The 23,635-nt window shown below is 33.2% G+C and overlaps 1 protein-coding gene across 1 annotated transcript in view; it reads left to right on the top strand.

The window, feature by feature from the left end:
* PRTG (protogenin) overlaps positions 1–23,635 on the top strand; it is a 150,295-nt gene that overhangs the window by 117,896 nt on the left and 8,764 nt on the right. Inside the window, exons 12-16 of the mRNA XM_031955249.1 lie at positions 8,788–8,883; positions 9,448–9,634; positions 10,560–10,687; positions 13,305–13,475; positions 23,146–23,328. Coding sequence (XP_031811109.1) covers positions 8,788–8,883; positions 9,448–9,634; positions 10,560–10,687; positions 13,305–13,475; positions 23,146–23,328 — 765 coding nt within the window. The remainder of the gene's footprint in view (positions 1–8,787; positions 8,884–9,447; positions 9,635–10,559; positions 10,688–13,304; positions 13,476–23,145; positions 23,329–23,635) is intronic.

Genomic DNA, 23,635 nt, shown 5'->3' with positions numbered 1-23,635 from the left:
ATATGCAACATGCAAAGTGATAGCCCATTTTGGGTAATTCAAAAGATTAATTTGCTCAATTTATATCACTGTACTTATATATGACACTTTTCACTGTTTTCCTTTTCCCACCGATTCCCCTTAGCTGTTCCTCTCCACTTCTGTTGCTTAGAGCAGATTCTGGCTAGCTCCAGATTCTGTGTCAAAGGCCATGACCCAGATGCCACAGCAGCTCGGCCTCTTCTCTGAATAATTATGTGGAGTTTATTGTTTGAAGAGACAAGCTTGGGGGCAGTGCAGTCACCCTGGAAAGGCAGACCAATGAGCTCTACAGCCGGACTGCACCAAACAATAGACCTGTAGGTTAAATAAAACCCAGGAGCACAAAAGATTAAATTAAAGATGGACATTTGGCCAAGCATTAAGTTTTATAAACTCTTCAAACTTATCTTTATTTCTTTCACCTTCACATTTATTCTAGGTTATTCTTACTTCAGTTAACATAATATTTTTAGGTTTTTAGAATATAATTTTAGAAATCATAATATATACACTCTTAAATCACTTTACTTTTCTCAACATTCCTGATAGAATTTTTGTGTACTTGTCAAAGTCTGTATTAGTTTTACTGCTATTTAAATGACCATTTATAAGAATAATAATTTTCAAGTCAGGATAATAGTTATTGTGATTTAAAAAAAATTATGTGCAAGGCTGTTTAGTTATTCCAAATGTATATAGTCAGTCACCATTTAAGATACAGTATTTTTTCCTGGAAATGGAAGTGCCTGGATGTACATTGAATGAAGGAGATAATCAATTAACCTAAATGTTATTTCATTGTCTTATCTACTTTCAGACTAAATGTTTTTTTTTTCCTCACACATGCACCATAACCAAGGAATTTTGAAAGCAGCTTGCAAAGGGAACACTTTCAATTGCTAAAAAGTCACTATTGAATTTTGGAATTTTGAATTGGAGGCAGAAGCACTGCTTTGGGAAGGTTCTGCTTCTGACCCGAGAGTCTTTCTTAATTTTATCTAGTTCCGACCTGATCAGTCTCTGGTCTGGTTCTTTTCAAGGCCTCTAGAGCCTCACAAATATGTGGCAAATGAAAGAAAAGATGGGAAGGTTTTAATGACTCCAATAGTATCCTTTCTTAATGCTTTTGATAAGTACTTTCTAAATAATTGTTTCCTATCATCACCTTCTAGGGACCTAAACTAGTATGAGGTTTAAAAATTTCTAGGTTGTGGCTCATCAAATTTGCAATCATATCAAATCAGTGGATTGTCTTGCAGTGTTTTGGGGGTAAAAATAAGATCCAAGAATTCTTTTAAAAGTACTCATGAAAAAGAATGAATGGGTAAAAGTAAAAATTTTTCTAAAACAGTATAAAGTTTCTGCAAAAAAACTAAGTTAGTCATCGCTGATAATAGTTCTGAAAATGCTCATTTTTTTGTCCCTTATTGTTGGTACTTAATTTAAAATTAATTTACATTTTTGGCCAAATCCCTAAAAGATTTCTTCCTCCCCCAGGAAGCAAGCCAAAAATATCTCTGAGTCACTTTGTCACAAAAGGTAATTTACTCTGTGCTAGAAACTAACTAGAAAAGCTTATTGACATTTAATTAACAGATACTTCTTACAAACTTGTTGATCCAGTTTCTCAGACTATGCTGAGAAAAGAGCTAAATCAAAGTATAAATTTGAGAACTTTACATGAACACCATCTAGTGGCAGAAAGTGTAACTCACTAAAAGAAAATTGATGGGGAAATTAGATGTACACTGGGTTTTCATTCCACATTTTCTACGATATTACCTCAAAAGAATAACTGAGCAGACCTATTTTACTAAAGTTCTTGCTGGCATACTTGAAAGGTTAAATAAGGAACTATTTAATGTATTGAATTAATATTACACTTTCATACACACATATGTATGTGCATGTGTATATGTATATATGTGTGTATATGTCAAATGAATTGTCCAATTGAGTGAAACATGTTGAAATAATAGTAATAATAACTCATGGGGTTCAGTGGATAGAATACTGGGCTTGGAATCAAAAAGACTTATCTTTATGAGTTCACATCCATCCTTAGACATTTATTAGTCGTATGACCCTGGATAAGACACCTAATCCATTTGCATCAGTTTCCTTGTAAAATGAACTGGAAAAGGAAATGGTAAATCACTTTAGTATCTTTGTTAAGAAAACCTCAAAATGGGGTCACAAAGAATTGGACATAACCAAAACGCATTCAAAAACAACAAAAAATAATAATTCACATTTCTTTGGTGCTTAAAAATTTACAGGAATTTTATTTTGTTAGTCTCTCCTTATATTTTCTGTTTCTATGTAAACCAAAGGTACATGATGATACCTATTGTTTAAAAAATAACACATTTTGTTAGTCTATTGTGCTTAATTGTTTACAACTTTTTATTTTATAATTCAAACTCTTTTCTCTTCTGAAACAATTCACTTTTATGTGATTTAATTATATAATTTTAAATCTCTAATAATTTTTCCTACTGTTTTAAACAGATTTACTAAAAAGAATATTAACTGTTCACGCATGCTTTATACACAATTAATGGTGATATTTGTTGTTTGTTACCAAAATCACAATAGACATTTTAAGTGCCTCTTTTGTGGCAGATACTGTGTGATTTATGCTGAAGGTAAATGGAAAGGCTAAAGATAGTCTTTATTCTAAGCAGAAAGACAACACAGAAAACAAAATTTATACAGAATAAATTGGAGATAATCAGTAGAGGGAAGGAGTAGCATTAAGGTGGATTAGGAAAAGATTTCTCATAGAAAAATGGGATTTTTACTTGAATTGAGGGCAGAGAAGATAGAAGGTGAAGAGAAGGAAGGATAGTATTCCAGGCATGAGAAACAGCAATTGAAAAAGGCCAGATTGTAAGGATATTTCAATGCCTTGTGCAAAGAATGAGACCAGAAATAACTGATGTGGACCCACACTTAACACTATATACCAAGATAAGATCAAAATGGGTCCATGATTTAGGCATAAAGAATGAGATCATAAATAAATTAGAGGAACGTAGGATAGTTTACCTTTCAGACTTGTGGAGGAGGAAGGAATTTGTGACCAAAGAAAAACTACAGATCATTATTGATCACAAAATAGAAAATTTTGATTACATCAAATTAAAAAGCCTTTGTACAAACAAAACTAATGCAAACAAAATTAGAAGGGAAGCAACAAACTGGGAAAACATTTTTACAGTTAAAGATTCTGATAAAGGCCTCATTTCCAAAATATATAGAGAATTGACTAATTTTTAAGAAATCAAGCCATTCTCCAATTGATAAATGATCAAAGGATATGAACAGTTTTCAGATGATGAAATTGAAACTATTTCCACTCATATGAAAGAGTGTTCCAAATCACTATTGATCAGAGAAATGCAAATTAAGACAACTCTGAGATACCACTACACATCTGTCAGATTGGCTAAGATGGCAGAAAAAAATAATGATGATTGTTGGAGGGGATGCGGGAAAACTGGGACACTGATGCATTGTTGGTGGAGTTGTGAACGAATCCAACCATTCTGGAAAGCGATCTGGAATTATGCCCAAAAAATTATCAAACTGTGCATACCCTTTGATCCAGCAGTGCTACTACTGGGCTTATACCCCAGAGAGACTAAAGAAGGGAAAGGGACCTGTACGTGCCAAAATGTTTGTGTCAGCCCTGTTTGTAGTGGTTAGAAGCTGGAAAATGAATAGATGCCCATCAGTTGGAGAATGGTCAAGTAAATTGTGCTATATGAATATTATGGAATATTATTGTTCTGTAAGAAACGACCAGCAGGATGAATACAGAGAGACTTGGAGAGACTTACATGAACTGATGCTAAGTGAAATGAGCAGAACCAGGAGATCATTATATACTTCAACAATGATACTGTATGAGGATGTATTCTGATGGAAGTGGATTTCTTCGACAAAGAGAAGATCTAACTCAGTTCCAATTTATCAATGATGCACAGAAGCAGCTACACAGAGAGAAGGAACACTGGGAAATGAATGTAAATTGTTTGCATTTTTATTTTTCTTCCCAAGTTATTTTTACCTTCTGAATCTAATTCTCCCTGTGCAACAAGAGAACTGTTCGGTTCTGCACACATATACTGTATCTAGGATATACTATAACATATTTAACATGTATAAGACTGCTTGCCATCTAGGGGAGGAAGTGGAGAGAGGGAAGGGAAAAGTCGGAACAGAAGTGAGTGCAAGGGATAATGTTGTAAAAAATTACCCAGGCATAAGTTCTGTCATTAAAAAGTTATAAAAATAATAATAATAAAAGAAATAACTGATGATGATAGATGCTTTTGGCAAATGTCTCTTAAAAGTATATTTTATTGATATCTTTTGTTTTTATATAATTTGTAATTCTCATGTCATCCCTCTCCTCTCTTTGTCAGAAACTTTTCTTTATAATAAAGTAAGAAAAAAATTAACGAAACTAACCAGTATTGGAAAAATCTGACATTACCTGTCAAGTTCCATGTCCATAATCTCCTATTTCTGCAAAGAAAAGGACTTGATTTTCTTATGTGTTCTTTGGAAGCAAATTTGATTATTCTAATTTCATAGATTCAGTTTTCATTGATTTGTTATTGTTCTTTCCATTAACATTGTTGTGGTTATTGTGTTTATTGTTTTCCTGGGTTTTGAAGACTTTGAATCAATTTCTATATCTTTCTAGGTTTCTCTGTATTTATGATATTTGTCATTTCTTACAGCATATTTAAAATCCCACAATTTATGTCCCACAATTTTTTTAGCCATTCCCTCATGGTTGGGTATTTGCTTTGTTTCTATATAAAGTGCTGGTATAAATATTTTGGTGTAAATGCAAGCTTTTTATATTGGCATCTTTGTATTATATGCTAAGCAATAGAATCTCTAAGTCAAAGAGTTTGTACATTTTAATTTTCTTTTTATACTTTAAAATTGCTTTTCAGATTAATTGGACTAATTTCTAAGTGTCTTTCCACAGCCCCTTCAAAGCTAACTTCTTTTTGGTCATTTTTGTCAATTTGCTGGATGGGAAGTGAAACTTCAAAAATATTCTGATTTTTGAGTTTTTAAAAATATATGAAACTCTAAATATATTCAAAGATTAGAGATACAAAAAGAAAAATAAAAAGCAGTCCCTACTCTCAAGAAGCTACCAGTCTCATAGGGCAGACAACACACATAGTAGGAATAAGTCACAAATCATATGTCCTTAGTGCAAAACAGCAAAGTAGATACCATCTGAGCCAACCCATACCTGACCAAGACACTGTTCCATTTTCCAGCCTACTCACCATGTAGGTGTCAAATTAATATTTCTAGACTGTAGTTCTGACCATGTCAGTTCCACATTCAAGAAGTTTTAAATAGTTTTTGTTGCCTCTGGGATAAAATACAAATTCTTCTGTCTGCCATTTTAAGCTCTTAACAGTCTTTCTAAATCAATAGCACATTACTCTCTATCACATGTTCTAGATTCTAGCTAAATTGTTCTTCCATCTATGACCTAACTCCTGCTTCCCTTCCCTCTTACAGGTTGTTCTTTCCCTTCTCTCTTAGAGGCTGTTCTTTCCCTTCCCTTAACTCCCAATTTTTAAAATGTTCTCCCTCCTCACTTTCCCTTCTAAAATCCCGAGCTTCCTTCAAACACAACTTAGGTTGCCCTCCTTAAAGGAATGGATTTTCCTGATTTGCCCTGGGTATTATTTAGTTCTTACCACCACCCTCCTTTCAATCCCTCTCCCCCAATGTATTTATCTTGTATATGTATTTATCTATCTATCTATATATATATATATATATATATATATATATATATATATATATATATGTTGTTTTCCCCTTGGTAGAAAGTAAACTTCTGGAAAAGAGGGTCTGTTTTGTTTTTGTTCCTGGCCTATAGTAGTTGCTTAATAAAGGTTTATTAAGTTAAATTGCATTGAATCTGTAACATCCTCAACAAGTGGTGTTTTAATCTTTATTTGAAGACTTGTGAGTGGGACCAATACACGTAAAATACTTGTAAATTTTTGGAACTTTAAGTATAGGGTTTTATCATTATCTCTAGTAAATTTCAATTAACAAATTTAGTTTTTTTCTAACTCTGTTATTCAGTATATTGGTTACCACTCAGTTGTTATCAGTATATATTTTATACATAACTGGCAACTGACAACAATATTAAAAGAGCAGAGACTTGAGTATAAATCTTTGGGGAATTCTGTTAGAATGGATTAATGTGATATCAAAAACCATTAAGAAATGAATCTTTGGAACAAGGTGTTCTGTTAGTTCTAAATCTTCCAACTGTGCTATCACCTAGCCTACATCAATCCTATAAGATATGTATAATAAAAACATACACACACACACACACACACAAACACATATAGCAAGAGCAGTGCTTGGCACATGATAAATGCTATTTATTTGCTTGATGAGGTCCTTTGTCAGTTGCTTTGCTGAAATCTAGGTGGAAAGGAAAGGGAATAAGCATTTATCTAACGCCTACTACATGCCGGGCACTATGCACTTATTTGCTCCTTAAAACAACACTATAAGATAGTATTTTTGTTACCCTCATTTTATAGTTGAAGAAACTAAACAAATAAGTGACTTATCTAGGCTAAATCAGCAAATATCTGAGGACAGATTTAAACTCAGTTCTGCCTGACCTCAGACCCAGCATTCTCCACCATGCTACTTAGCTTCCAAAAGATACAGATAAGCTATGCAGCTTAAAATAAAAATGAATTAAATTTTTAGTCAATTTGATGAATGTAAAATAGATGCTCAAAGCTGCTTTAAATTTTCATTTGTCTCATTAGTGACTTGGATAATTCTTTCAAATGATTGTTAAAATTTTGCTTCTTTTTCATTTGAAAATCCAGCTCATATATTTTGATCATTTATCTATTGAATCATAGCTTCTGTTCTTACATATTTGAATTGGTTCCCTATATATCTTGTATTTTTAAAGAGTAACTTACCACAATCTCCATGCTTTGGCCAGGAAACATAGGCTTTAAAGTTTAGAAAGAACCAGGGAAACTTTATAAGCTGAAGAAGAATGCCTCTTTGAAGTTTTTTTATTTTTTATTTTTGCAAGATCAAGAAATGTTAAAATATGAGCATAATTATAGAAATTTGTAATATTAAGTATCCAAATATGTAGCTAATATCTATTTCTTTCTTTAAAAATTGGCAATTATAATTACTTCTATAATTATATTTTGGATTTTTTTCTCTTAATATTCCAATTTTTCTTATTTTGTTCTAAGAATAATTTTTTTTCTAAAATAAGAATTTTAGAAATTAGTTATATTTTAGTATGACCTTTCTCCCCCCAAAAAAAGCTATTAAATAAATTTATATTAAATGCTATTGTTTGTTAATACTTTGTACTTTTAGAGAAACTGGACTCTATATTTTCCCTTTAGATTTCTTATAATTAAAAGTGAAGATGTACCTATGCTTAAAAAAATTTTTTTTACACTCTTCATCCACATTTCTAACAAATAATGGAAACATTTTTGAAATTATTTTTAAAAATTCTCCCTCACCCTTTTATATAGAGATCAGTTATATTAGAAGAGCTAATGTAGGCCTGCAGAGGGAGCTAATAAATCAGTCAATATAATAAATAAAATAAATTACAATGACAATACAATACAATACAATAAATGTCATCTGAATAGGTTTACTTTGGATCTAAAAATGAACTTTTTTTTTGAAGATTGGAGAAAATATTCATTTTTGTGCCAGACATTGCTAAGCACTTTGAATCAAGCTGTCCTTGAGAAGCGTACATTCTTTTTTAATTAAAAATTTTTTTTATTAAAGTCTTGTTTTTACATCATCTTAGTTTTATCCTCATATGTTTTCCCCTTCTCTTCCCAGAGAGTCATCCCATATAGCAAATAGTAGTCTTAAAGACAAAAGAGAAAGAAAAAGAAGAGTAAAGAAATTAGCACAGATTATTAGTACACTGAAAAAATGTGAAATTATATACAAAATGTAACACCTGTGGAACTTGTGAGTGGAGATATCCTCTTTTCAGTGGAATTTTGCTTGATCTTTACAATTGTGTTACGCTCATTTTTGTTCATTTTTTTTTGCATGTGGTACTTTTTTCATTTATTTTATAATCATTATGTATTTTCTTCACTGCTTACTTCACTGTGCATCACTTCATACAGAGTATGGGAAAAAAAATATCTTAGCACAGTTTCTAGTCTTCCAACATAATAGCCAGGGTAACACTTCCAAAATATAGTGAAAAGGTAGGAAAGATATATAAACAGGGATGTCACCAAGGAGCCTCAAGCATGATGAACTTCAGATCATATTCTGAAAAGAGAATTCCTCATAGTCTTGCAAGAGGCTACTCCCAAGATCAGCATATTGTAACCCAAGTTCTCTCACAGAGATTCATGAGTCTAATGCCTTCCTGCTATTCCCTTAGTAAGAGTTTGGTGGTCCTTCCCTCCAATAGTGTATAAAATAACACAAATATTTTATAGAGAGTAGCAGAGACATAGTCAAGTGGGTCTGATTGATTTCTCCACCTCTGAGGTCACAGACAAAGAAGTGCTAATCAGTTAAGAATATCACATTTGGGGAAGAAATTTTATCTGAGTCTAAAAAATTCCTTTAAATCAAAACCCCAGAAAGGTATTGCAATAACTTAGTAACTCTGAAATTTACTTCAATATATGTTTTTTTTTTTCTTTATAGATCCAAGAAGGAAATATCATGTGAGGTTGCTGGCATATAACAATGTGGAAGATGGTTATCAGGCAGACCAAACAGTTAGTACTCCAGGATGTGTTTGTAAGTATTAATTTCCATGAAATAATTTTGCAAATCTTTTGTAAAGACCTTTTTTTTTTTTTTTTTAAAGAAAAGAGACAGTCTTAAGAACTTTTGATAAAGCCATTTAAAGCTCTATTTCTGTTTTGGTTTGTATCTTATACTACATAGAAGCTTAACTAAGGAAAGTAATGAGGAATGTTTTTTTTTTTTCTATTGACTGCTAAAGTATTTAATTCTAAAACTAATTTTGTCATACAAACTCTTGTGCATTTTTAGCAAGACCAAAAAATACATAGTTCTTAGTCACAGATCCACTATTACTGACTTTCTGAATGACCTTGGCAAGCCTCTTATATATACTATGTTAATGATTTATTATCAATATTTTTTGTTCTAAGTATGATATCTCCTTTATTGAATTAATAAAAGAGTAGTTGAAGTTTTAATGTGATTTTGTCTATGTATTACTGTGAATTCTTGGAAGAAAGACACAAAACTATTTTTGAGAGGTAGTTGATTTTGCTATAATCTTAAATGAATTTTTTGTTGCTCACAAAACAGTATTGTCTTTTTCTAAAATAGCTGTTCGTGATCGTATGATTCCTCCACCTCCACCACCCCATCATCTTTATGCAAAGGCTAATACCTCATCTTCTATCTACCTGCACTGGGGAAGGCCTGCATTTACCTCTGCACAGATAATTAACTATACCATTCGCTGTAACCCTGTGGGCCTTCAGAATGCTTCTTTGGTTCAGTACCTCCAAACGTATGTAGTTTCTATTAAGGGTTTATTCCTTTTTTTTCTGCATTCTCATTCTAAAATCTTTTAATTAACAATTAATATTTGTTTTGGGTTTTCTGCCTCCTTACCATATTTAGTCAGTCATTCGGTATTGTGCTTACAATGGATTGGGCACTGTGCTATGTGCCCAACCAAAAAAGAAAAAAAGGCAAAAGCAGTGTTCCTGTTGTCAAGTGAAAAGGACAAGGAAAGACCTCCAAATATAGGATATGATTTGTCTTTTAATGTTCGTAAATCACTCAACTTGTCCAAATAGTAGATTAAAGGTAGTTGCTGTCTCTGCCATAAAGGGAAGAATCAAATTAGAAGGAAGAATATATTTAAAAAGTATGTTCAGAATCAGGAAATTATTAAATGTATTGGAGGGTTTTTTGGTTGTTATTACTTGACAAGTATAAAAAATGTAAATCAGTGTTAGGTTCACTATATTACATATTACTAGCCAAGATATGATTATTTTTACATACTTGAATTTGACTTTAAGTAACTTGAACTTTAATGGGAAATTCCCCCAGACCCCCCCCCAAAAAAAGAGATTTTAGTATTGGTGCAAGATGTACCCCTTACTTTAGATTTCTTGTATTGTGAGACACTGTCTGATGCACATGGGAAATATGATTTGACCCTCAGTGTAATTGAATTTATGAAATAATAGTCCTTTTGTGGGGATTATCTATATTTTTGATCTTCTCTCTCTGATAGCAAACCTTCAGGCTTATTATTATATTCATCAAGATTTATTTTATTCTAATAGAATTCACTATAAATATAATATGAATGGGAAAGAAAAGAAGTAATTTTTCTTTTGTATTGATTAGAAATGTTTAAAAGTCTGAATTTGTGAATCATGAACTATCATTATTAACAAATCTATTGTTTATTAATGTAGATCTGAAACTCATATGTTGGTTCAAAGCCTAGAACCAAATACCAAATATGAATTTGCTGTTCGTTTGCATGTGGATCAGCTCTCTAGTCCCTGGAGCCCTGTAGTTTACCATTCAACACTTCCAGAAGGTAAAGTAATGTTGCGTTGTATATATGTTGACAATTTAGAAATTGACAATTTAGAAAACAATCATTTTGAGGGCAAGTACTTTCATAGTTCCTCTCCTTCCGATTGTTTCTTAACTGATAGAACAATTTTAGAATTTAAAAAAGGTAATACATTTCTTCCCCAAACACTCGATGAGATTGTTGTAGTTTATACTCAGAGTTCATGTCTATATTACACAATAAAGGTTAAAAGTAACCTTCCGTTGATCCACCCCCACCACAAAAAGGGAAAAAAAAAACTTTATTTGGAGAGTCTCTGACATTTTAAATACCAAACTAAATTTATTTTTATTAGCCTTTCTCTTAAAATATGAAACTCACCTAATGTAAACAGCAACAGAGTACAGTAGAATTATATAGTTTACTGTGATTTTTAAAAATTTGGGTTTTTGATACATTTGTATTATATTTCATATTAAAGCAATGCAATCATAGGGTTCTATGCACTTTTAAGTAATATTATCATCCTTTTAACTTGTAATAACTGATTGCACTCTATTCAGATCTTCCCTAGGGTATGATGAAGTATTTTGGCCCCAAAGGTTATGTCTTTTTTTTTCCCCCTGAGGCAATTGGGTTAAATGACTTGCCCAAGGTCACACAGCCAGGAAAGTGTTAAGTGTCTGAGGTCATATTTGAACTCAGGTTTTCCTGACTTCACAGCTGATGCTCTATCGCTGATGCTCTATCCACTACACCACTTAGCTGCACACACACACACACACACACACACACACACACATACACACACCTCGAGGTCATTTCTTTTTGGACTTTCTAGACTAACACTAGCAAATACATTTCTTAGAAAAAGGCTGAATTTAGAAAATTATATCATCATGAAAAATATTAAAGGACATTTTTAAAAGCACAAAATAATTAGCTTTTTGAGAGAAAATACTCAGTTTATCATTTTGTGAGGTCCAATATATATCTTTTTGTAAGCCAGCAGTCCATAGAAAGTTATGATCTGATAAATTAAACCAGAAATATCAACAGAGCAGCAATTAATTACTGAGCACATGTATTAAGTAATTGCAAATTAACACAAAAGCACGCACACACGCAAACATGCATGGACACACACACACATATATATATATATATATGAATGATGTGTGTTTACCTAATATCCTATAACTTTGTGCTCAATGCTAGTTATTAATTAATGAGAAATCATATATATATTTTCTTCAGTTACTTTTCTTTTTTGATTAGATTAATATACTTTCATAAAATAGAGTCCATAAGCAGACTTCAGATATAGCAATATCAAATAGAATAATAAATGTTCTTTAGAGATAATGAGAACAAAAGCTCCATTGTCATACTGTATAGTTGCCCTTTAGTGAACAAAGAAAACCATCCTTAGCTACCACAGCCTTCTGATAGAATAATTCATGTAGTTCTCTCTTTAATTTTTTAAAATTTTCTTAAGTTTGAGGCATTTCTTAAGATAAATAATTTGCCTAGAGTCACATAACCAGTATTTATCAGAAGCATCAGATTGTCCTTATGGAAGTCATTCTTCTATCCACTATGTCAAACTTTCTTAAACTGTGGGCTGCAACTCCATGTGGGGGTCATATAAGTAAATGTGGGAGTTGTGAAAGATTTATTATCAGTAAGTGTTTGATTTGTTTACCTATTTTATATACTAATATACCCAGGGTAGCATAAAAATTTCTCAGGTGAAAAGGGTTATAAGGGGAAAAAATTTATGGAGCCCTGTATTATGTTATACTATCTCCTGTCCCTTTGCTGATTTTTGCAGGTTTATAATGCTAGAATTGTTTTCTCAGTTTTTTCCTCCTTGTACTTTATTATCCCCTCTTGCATTCTACGCCAGTATTGAGGCAATTATATATTAAATGAAACAGACAGCTTCTTCTGTTCAGAAGTTTTTGTACTTGTTTTAAGTGTTTTTTTTAATAGCCTTTTATTTACAGGATATATATGCATGGGTAACTTTACAGCATTAACAATTGCCAAACCTCTTGTTCCAATTTTTTACCTCTTACCCCTCCCCACCCCCTCCCCTAGATGGCAGGATGACCAGTAGATGTTAAATATATTAAAATATAAATTAGATACACAATAAGTATACATGACCAAAACGTTATTTTGCTGTACAAAAAGAATCAGACTCTGAGATATTGTACAATTAGCTTGTGAAGGAAATCAAAAATGCAGGTGTGCATAAATATAGGGATTGGGAATTCAATGTAATGGTTTTTAGTCATCTCCCAGAGTTCTTTTTCTGGGCATAGCTGGTTCAGTTCATTACTGCTCCATTGGAAATGATTTGGTTGATCTCGTTGCTGAGGATGGCCTGGTCCATCAGAACTGGTCATCATATAGCATTGTTGTTGAAGTATATAATGATACTTGTTTTAAGTCTTAAAAAGACATGTGTAAAATAAAATTTACCTAATAGTCTTCTTAAGATTTTATTTTGAACCTTTGTTAATGATTTCCAGATGCTTAATTTTTTTCCTAAATATATTAGCTAAAGTAACATAATATCAATGAACCATTTCCCCCTAGTAATATTGTAAAATTGTGTGTGTGTGTATAGCACCAACAGGTCCACCAGTTGGAGTGAAGGTGACTTTGATAGAGGATGACACTGCTTTAGTTTCTTGGAAACCCCCTGATGGTCCTGAGACAGTTGTGACTCGTTACACTATCCTGTATGCTTCTAGGAAGGCCTGGATTGCTGGAGAGTGGCAAGTCCTACACCGAGAAGGTAAATATGATCATAATTGATGAAAATGGGGAAAAAGTTAATGGTTAATCTGTGATGGAATTATCTATTTTGTCAAAATCCTGTCAATTTTGTCAGTATCCTGAAGATTAGTTTTAAATTCAGCTTTTAAAGCTATATTAATGATTCTTTTTAAATTTTTAATTTACAATTTCTCTGAATTTTGGCAGTTCTTTAGTTAATCATTTTTGCAGATTCCTGGCTCCTGTATGGACTATTACACAAACAACAAAGCATTATTAACTTGTATCTAACTGAATAACAGAGGCTTTACACTGTGGGAAAAAAAAACACAACTTTGTAAGCAAACTGATAGCATCATTAAGATTTCACAAGTAATATTTACTTATTTAAAAGGATAAATTTCAGAAGAGACCATCCATATGTGCTATAAAAGTCCATGAAATTTTAGTGTCAATAGAGGACAACCCTCAGAGTCCATTTGCTAGGCTTAGTTTTATCAGACAAGCCAGTCCGTAGTGAAAGCAACGGACCTTTTGAAGAGGATGTTTAATGAGAGGGAGTAAGGGAGTGTGTTGCAATAAAACAAATTCAAGAAATCAAAAAGCAATAGAGAATTAGGAAATCAATCGATAAGTGTTTCTTGGGTGTTTACTATGTGCCAGTCAGATAATGTATTAGAAACCCAGGATACAAATACAAGACTGAAATGGTTTCTACCCTCAAATAGCTTTAAATTATTGTTATTCTCTTCTATCTGACTTCAATGACTCCCAGACCATACTGTCCATAGGATTTTCTTGGCAAAGATACTGGAATTGCTTTCCATTTCTTTCTCCAGTATATGTAGGCAAATCAGGGTCACACAGTAAGTGTCTGAGGTCACATTTGAAGTCAGATTTTCCTGATTGCCAGCCCAGCACTCTATCCATTGAACCACCTATCTGCCTCCTTATTCAGTTAGGGCAATACTTCTTGTCAGATAGACGCATAATAAACAAAAGTGATTAGAATATTTGGAAAAACTTCTAAATAGGAAGTGTCACTTAAACCAAACCTAGCGTTCCCAAGAGGCAGAATTAAGAAAAGAATATATTTCAAGGACAGTTTATGTCAGGGCATAGAAATGGGAGATAAATCATCACACAGGAAACAGTTGGCTGGCATGCTACCAAGCCAAGTATGTGGTATAGGAGGGATATTGTTCATAAATTACTTGGGGGAAAAAAAAACTGAGAGTCAGATTATAAACAACCTTAAAGACTATGAAGGAAGCTTGTATTTTATCCTAGAGGCAATAAGCAGCCACTGAAACTCCTTAAGCAGGTAAGTTACCTAGTCACTAGTTGATACCCAGAAGAATACTAGTCCCCTGACCACTTCTTTACATTAGGACCAGGATGGACACTTTCACATTAGGGTAGTTAATCAGTCCCTAACAATAGAACTAGGACTCACATTTCCAAACTAGGTAAGAATAATAATAGCAGGTAGCGTTTATATAGCGCTTTCAAGTTTGCAAAATGATTTATCATCTCAGTTTAATTTTACAATAACCCTGAGATGTAGGTGCATTTATTTTCATTTTACAGATAAAGAAACTGAGGTAATTATTTCTCCAGTGTCACAGCTAGTAAATGCCTGAAACCATATTTAGTTTTCCTAACTAAACCTGGAGTTTCCTAACTCCAGGTCCAGCACTTTATCCGTCCATTGGACCACCTAGCTGCCTAGGAGTCTGCCAATGCTCTTCTGACTTCCCCAAGGACACAGTTTTTCTTTTTCTCCCCTTTCCTTCTCTCTTTTCTTCTCATACTCCCTCTCTCTCACTTCCCTCCTTTTTTTGTTTTCCTTCCTTCTTCCTTCCCAGGCCTTGGAAAGGTTAAGAAAGGGATGTCACCATTGAGTGTCTATCATTATGTTCTTTGGGTCCTGTCAGAAAGTAGAAGTTACAATTTTCTAGGATTCCTAAATCCATGGTTCAACCCTTTGGCAGCTCTGGAGTCAGGTTGGGATAATTATATCTTCAAGATCAGATATAAAGAGGAGGAGGCATCCAACCCATTTGTCTTATTGGTTTCCAGCCCCAGTTTCACAGGTAGGGAAGCTTCACTTAGTTAAGAAACTTGAAATTTCTAGCTAGGATTATGCCAAGTATAAAGGATTCCAGAGAAAGGATGCAGAAGGAGAAAGATAGGTACCAGACAAGAGGAGACATAACTAGGGAATAGATAGCCTATTAGCAAAAGACTAGGTCAAGGACAGATAACAATTATTTCTTGACTGCAGTAATAGCTGAAGCTAATCCTTTAATATTTACCTACTCATATTTATCCATTAATAAGGCTCTAATTAGGCAAATACTTTATCATAGAATTTTAGATAAGAAGGAATTCCCTCCAGAGCATTTAAGTGATTTGTCCACAGTCACACAGCTAGTTATTATTATTAGCAAAAGTAGAACTAAAATTCAGATCTTCCAAATCCTAATTTAGAGCTTATTCCATAAGAATCAGGGTCTTTAGCACTCTTTTTATCAAGCCATCCTCAAGTACTTAAGAACTTTTTGCATTAATTTTCTCTAAATAATTTAAGAGTATTAATTGGGTTGTCTGAAGGATCAAAATTCTTAAATACCCATACTTATTAGTAAATAATTAGTGCCCAGTTACTGTAACCTCAAAATTCAGATGGTATCTACAAAGAAAACAGTCTTGTTTTTGAATATTCAGCAAGAATAATTTTGTAAGCTGTATTATCTATTTTGGAAACTGTATTTGGAAGATGTATTATCTAAAATCAGCTGAAGATAAGACAGCTATGAAAAAATCAGTTTGTTGGATTATTATCAAATAAACTATTTTAGGATATCAGAATAACAAAACAAAGATGATACCTGGGGATACAAAATTCATTGGTCATCTGTGGTATTATGAGAGGTGGTGTATACATAAGGTGCTAAGCCAGGAATGAGAAAGATTTGAATTAAATCTAGCCTCAGACACATACTGGCTCAGTGATCTTGGTCAAGTCACTTAACTTTAATGTCCTCAATTGTATAATGGGATAGTATAATGGGATTCCTAGCAAGATTATGAGGATTAAATGAGATAATTTTTGTAAAACATACTTAGCATATTACTTGGTACATGAGGTGCTATATAAATGCTTATTCGTTTCCTCTTTTCCTAATGCTTTAATATTGATACTAATAATGACATTTAAAGAAGTCATCTGGTCTAGAGTAGATTAGGAACCTAAATTTAATATTTTAAGACAGACTAGATATGTTGAGTGTAGTTACAGGTATATCTGCTGATATTAGGATTTGTAGATGTTTCAGTACTAATCTTTGCTACATCATAATCTTTCTTATCTTATCACACCTATTATACCTGCCTTTATATTGATTATCTCACATAATTAGTATGAGAAAATCAGTTCATCACACTGCAACCCAATATACAAAGCCTGAGCCAAGATACCTGGCTTTGGGTTCGGAGACACCCCATATATTAAGTCTTGCTTATAAGAATACTTGCCTGACTAATGTTTTTATTGTTTGTGAAATGACCAGATGTGGGGTTTTTGTATGTACCCAAGGCAGGCCCAAATTGCTTCATAACACTTGACCTATGAGCAAAAATTGTTGTATTTATAACAGTGAAGAATTTAAATACATGGACAGGATGTTTTGGGTTTTTTTGTTTTGTTTTGTTTTTTGTCACTTTGCATTTAGAATTTTAAAAAATAATTACATAGTTCTCATTTTTTTCAAGAAATGTTAGAGCACCATCTAGTGGGCAAAAGTATTTTCATTCCATTTGACCTGAATAGGTCATTTAAAAATTTTTAGAATATTTTATTTTTCCCAATTAATGTAAAAACAATTTTCAGTATTCATTTTTAAAAATTTGAATTCCAAATTCTCTCTCATCTTGTCTCTAAGACGATAAGCAATTCGATAGTTAAATATGTGCAATCATGCAAAACATTTCCATATTAGCCATGTTATTAAAGAAAACAAAGACACCCCCCCCCAAAAAAAAATCCAACACAACAAAAATGATCTCCTGATTCTTCTAACTTCCCTTTGAAACAGTTCATGTAAGTTTTTCCAGATTTTTCTGAAATCATCTTGTCCTCTCTCATTTCTTATAGTACAGTATTATTCCATTACAATCATGAATCACAGGTTGTTCAGCCATTTCTCAATTAATAGGCATCCCCTGAATAAATAATTCTAATTTTAACAGTTCATGAGATCAAAATTATATATTACTCAAAATTTTATTGTTCCATGCTATTTCCAAGAATGACTTCTCCTTATATTTATAAATCTTTTGGGTTAGAGACATACAGATTTTTCTCTATTTCAAACCTGATATATTGGGTAGGGAAGAAATATTGAAAGCCACTTAAGGAGAAAAAATATATCTTTATCTCTCCCTTGAAGATTAGAACCAAAGAATATAGGACATAATTTAAATGAGAAGTATAAAAATAAATATCCTTCAAATTCTAGATGCAAAAAAGTCTATAGCAGTTTGCAACAATGGACATGAGCTAGTAAAATGATATTTACTAGGAATAAATATAAAGTCTTGGATTTAGGTTTAAAGCATTAACTGTACCAAATACAAATTGGAACAGATATGCCTAATAGTTCACACACACACACACACACACACACACACACACACAAACACCTGTAGATTTTAATGGAATACAAACTTTCAGCAAGTAAGATATATGCTGAGATAGTCAAAGAAAGCTAATTATGATCTCAGGTTGCATGAATACAGAAATGTATATAGTATCCAAAGCAGAAGTTCATAATCCTTTTATACTGGTCATAGCACCTTTTCTCTGCATCCAATCTCTACTTGTTAACCTAGTTTCAATCCAGACATCAGCGCTTCTCCAAGATCTGCTGCTAAAACTCCTGATCGGACCACTTACTTTGACTAAGCTAAATCTATCACTTTGCTTGACCTTCCCTACAGTCTTTTGACAATTACTGACAATTAGTGAAGAATTGGAAATAAAATAGATGTCTGTTGATTAGTGAATAGCTGAACAAACTGGTACATGAATATAATGGAATCTTATTGTAAAAGAAATGAGGAATTTAGGGAAATGTATACAGATATGTTTGTGAACTGATACAGAGTGAAATAAGTAATAATAAAAAATACATCAAAATCCCAGTTGTTTAAAAGAGGGAGGGGAAGGGAAGAGGAGAGAGAGAGACACCAAAAAGAAGCCAGAGTCTGAGCAATTGAAAAATCAATAACATCATCACTCTTCATCTTGGCAGAGAGGTGGGGGACTACAAGAGCAGAATATTGCATACATTGAATGACTGATAACTAAGTCAATTATTTTTGTTTTTATTGTTTTTTCTTTTTACAAATGAAAGTTTAGTTTATTTGGTAGAGTTATATTTTAAAATGGCTACACAACAAAAGAAATCAAAAAAATTTACTTTTAAAAAATCCATAGTAGTCAAAATCTCACTTTCTCTGACCAATATCTCCTACACAGTTTCTATTGCCTTTAATCTCTCCTCCTCCTTCCAAAACACAGAGGTTGTGACATAAATATTTGGAGAGAAAAGGAGTCTTTTTGGACCCCTTAAAAAAAATTTAAATATATGAATGACTAGAGCTAGTGTATGCTTTTGACTTCCTGAATGCTCTATATGTTTTCTAGGGTTGTATGGGTGTTACTGGGGCAGTTAAGTAGTGCAGTGAATAAAGAGCTAGGTCTGAAGTCAAGAAGACTCATCACCCTGAGTTCAAATATAGCTCTAGACACTTACTAGCTGGGTGACCTTGAGCAAGCCACTTGATCCAATTTGTCTCTGTTTCCTCATCTATTAAAATGATCTGGAAAAGGAATTGGTAAAGCATTTAATATGTTTGCCAAGAAAACCCCAAGTAAGGTCACAAAGAATCATGAAAAGTTGAACACAAATGAAAGAACTAAATAACAATCAGTAAGTATTATTGTCATTGCCTTTGGCACCAGTACCCCATTTTCCAATTCTACTACCAGAATAGCTTGTCATTGATCTCTGTCAGTCTGCCTGACAGGTAACGTTCTCTTTGTCTATCTAATTCTTTCTTTTTCCCTTTCTTTCTTTTTTTATTTCTCTCATTGCCTCTGTCTCTGTCTCTGTCTCTCTCTCTCTCTCTCTCTCTCTCTCTCTCTCTCTCTCTCTCTCTCTCACACACACACACATACACACACACACACCTTGTATTTTCCCAGATGTAAACATTTAAAATGTTCTCTAAGCAGTTCAAATTTTAATATTAGATAAAAGCAACATTGTTGCATGAGTTCCAATTTTTTAAAATCTGTCAAGTTTCTGTGATGTTGTTGTCTAAAATGATGACTTGATAAAATGGTCAGGCAATAATATGATGGTGAATTACTGCCTGTGCAGTTTGAAGAATGATTTTTCTTCCTCTCTGATCTCCAAGTGGATCAGAGGTTACAGTCTTTACACATCTGGTGTGCAGTAAATCAGCCTAAAGAGCTCAGGCTCTTTAATGATTCATTTCATCTGAAAGGGACCACTGGGAAAAGGATCTCTAACACTGCAATATGAACTTCTGCCTTTAATAATGGTGCTGAAAATGATGACTTCTTTGGTCACAGAGTCCTCATGTTTTGCTTTTATTTTTTTTACATTTTGCCAGTTTGAATTATTTGTTTATGAAAGAGCTAGAGTTTTTTGAGGTAGTTTCTTTTTTGCCTATTAAAAAGACACTCACCCCTTTGTTTTTCATATTTTGCTTTTCGTGAAAATGAGGAAATCATCTTTTAAATGGAACCAAGCATTAAATTACTTCACTGTTTCAAAATGAGACTTACGTGGAATCAAGAGTAATGATATTTTGAAATTTTCTAAGGCACTATTTTCAGAATTAAACATGTTTGATCTTCTATAACAGAGGGAATATCAAACAATAGTAATTTCTATTCAATGATTTTTTTTATTTGTTAGATTTAAAAATAGGATAAAGTAAAATAAAAAGAAGTAAATGGCTTAAAGCATTCTTTATGCCAGCTAAACATAGTAGGGCAGGACATATCCTTTTTTTAATTCTATTTGTCTAAGTAAACTCTAAATATAGGGGTCTGTGTGTTTATCTAACAGTTGTACTCTAAAGTAGATCACATGTTTTTAAGGTCAAGTTGAAACTTAAGATCACCAAAACATTCTCTAGTCAACTCTGATATTGCCATTCTGATTTAGCTGTCTCATACCCTGTGACCTGAAGTGGTGCCATGTGCATTAGGACTGCAGCTTAAAAGATTAGGCTCTTGCTGACTTCAATTATGGAAGAAACAAGGGGGCAATAGTTCACCGGATACAAACTTGGAGTAAAATTCTTGGTTATTTACTCACTGGAACTATTGTTAGAGTGTCCCAGAGTCATGGTAAACTTGTTGGAGATACAGTACAAATACGGGATGACCCTGTAAGGTCCATCCATAGATACAGTGTAGGCAACTTCTTGCTTATGGAAATTCTCATCATTCAGGTTTCTCATTTTTTTCTTAAAAAAAAAAATAGTACCATATTATCATTGTAATTGGGTGTCTTGGTACCGGACCTGGAATCAGGAAAATTTGAATTCAAATCTAGCCTCAGATACTTATTAGCCAGGTGACCCTGGTTAAGTCACTTAACCCTGTTTACCTCAGTTTCCTCATCTGCAAAAGGATCTAGAGAATGAAATAGCTAACCACTCCAATATCTTTGCCAAACAAATCTCAAAGCGTCTGAAAAATGACTAAACAAATACAAGTCATTAGTGGAGCTTCAGAAAGACATTTCATATCAAAGCTCACCAAACTTTGAGAGTTGCATAGCAATTCCTTATTTTTTTTTCCACAGTTTATATTGTACAAGTAGAAATCTTATTTCTCCATTTATTGAGAAGAAAAAATAATATTCATTCTTTGGTTTCTTTCTGAGTTTCAATCTGACATTACCAGTCCCCTATTGAACATTACAAACTGGACGTTCTAGAGTCACCCCAGATGCAGCGTAGCTCATCTTTTCCTCATAATCCTTCACTGTTTTAAATTTCCCTATTTGTATATAAATTGTGACTATTCTTCTAATCTTACATATGCATAAACTTAATACTACCCTTGACTTCTCATTGCCCCTCATTTGAATAATCCAATTAATTGTTGTTATAGGCTAGGTCTAACTCAGTCCAGTTAATTAAGTTTGACATTGTAACAAGAACTATTCCATAGGTCATTGAATACTTAACAGAAAAGAATATTTACTTAGCCATAGCAAGAGAAGAACATTAAACAAGAGGAGGCATTGATGACATTTTAAGCTGATTCAGCTGACTAAAATTCCCTTGACTATTACCCATCATGCTCCATCAGTCATGTATCAGAGCATCCCTGCAACTCCTCAAGGCTATTTGGTCCTCAGGCAGTGATGAGATATGTCAGCAGTTTGAACTTTTAGTCCCCTAAGACAATCAGGTATCACGTTTTAATAACTTTTAAGGAAAAACTAACTTTCAAAGTGGAAAGGAATTAGGATACTCTTACAACAACTGCCAAATCTTACAATTTCTACCTCCATATGTCTTAAAATCGACCCCATTTTTCTGTTCCCACACAGTACCAGTTTAGTTTAAGCCTTAGTCCCTTCTCACCTAGATTATTAGTGGCCTAATTGGTCTCTCTACTTTATATCTCTTCAATTCTCTAGGCAATTCTAATGGTTTTTCTTAAGTGCATAAAAGACCAATTTCCTCCCTTACTCAGTCTTAACTCCAGTGCCTCCCTATTACTTCCAGAATAAAATATAAACTTTTAAAGCCTGGGCTAAAACAGTCTTTGGGATATTGATTCTTTTCCTGCAGTCTGCAATCTAGTCAGACTGGCTTTCTCTCTATTTCTCACACGTGATATTCCATCTCCTTCCTCCGTGTCTTTACACTGGCCATCCACCACTGTTGAAATACACTTCCTCCTCATCTAAGCTTATTATAATCGCCTTATTCCTTCAAGACTCAATACAAATATTGCTTTCTACAGGAAGGCTTTTCTAATCTTCTAGAGCTGCTTTACTATCACTATTCCTGGCACATAGTAGGTTGTTGATTGACTTTTTAAAATTGTATTTAAAGACTAGCATAGGGAAAAGAGCACTGGGATTATAATCATAAATCTTGTTTGAGTTCTAGGTCTGCCCCTTAACTAGCTATGTGACTTCTGACAAATCAATTAACATTACTAAGGCTTTCAGTTTTCCTCATCTATACGTTTTGGTCAGGTATACTTATTGTGTATCTAATTTATATTTTAATATATTTAACATCTACTGGTCATCCTGCCATCTAGGGGAGGAGGTGAGGGGGGGGTAAGAGGTGAAAAATTGGAACAAGAGGTTTGGCAATTGTTAATGCTGTAAAGTTACCCATGTATATATCCTGTAAATAAAAGGCTATTAAATTTAAAAAAAATTTTTCCTCATCTATAAAATGGAAGTAATAATACCAGAAGTATATACCTTATTGGATTGTTATAAAGATCAAATGAGATATATGAAAAGTGTTTTGTAAACTGTAATCTTAAATAAATGAAAGATATTGTCAAGAGAATTCTCTTGTGCTAATCAGGAATTTATTATTTATAGGTGCAATAACCATGGCTTTGCTAGAAAATTTGGTGGCAGGAAACGTCTACATTGTCAAGATTGCTGCATCCAATGAAGTGGGAGAGGGACCCTTCTCAAATTCAGTAGAGCTTGCAGTTCTTCCAAAGGAAACCTCTGAATCAAATCAAAGGCCTAAACATTTAGATTCTGCTGATGCCAAAGGTGAGTAGAAATACTATATTTTTTCAAGCCTTGGGGGGGAGGGGCGGAAACTCTTTAGTTTTCTCTTTCCTTCTTTCATACCTTTAATAGGTTTCTAACTATCCCAATACTTGTTATTCTTTAACTTCTAAATCTTCCATGAAAGGTTGCCTACTTTGCTTTCTGGTTTTCCTTTTGCACCTCCCTATAACTCTCTGGATCTGCAGTTGGAGCTACTTTGACTCTAATTCTCCAATTCTTCTTTTTGATCCTTTGGCAGTTAACAGTGACTTAACATCTAGTACAGAAACTACTTACACCAACTATT

Source organism: Sarcophilus harrisii, chromosome 2, assembly GCF_902635505.1.
Source record: "Sarcophilus harrisii chromosome 2, mSarHar1.11, whole genome shotgun sequence".
Lineage (NCBI taxonomy): Eukaryota > Metazoa > Chordata > Mammalia > Dasyuromorphia > Dasyuridae > Sarcophilus > Sarcophilus harrisii.
The sequence above is the reverse complement of the archived record's forward strand: the minus strand, read 5'-3'. Positions and strand labels throughout refer to the sequence as shown.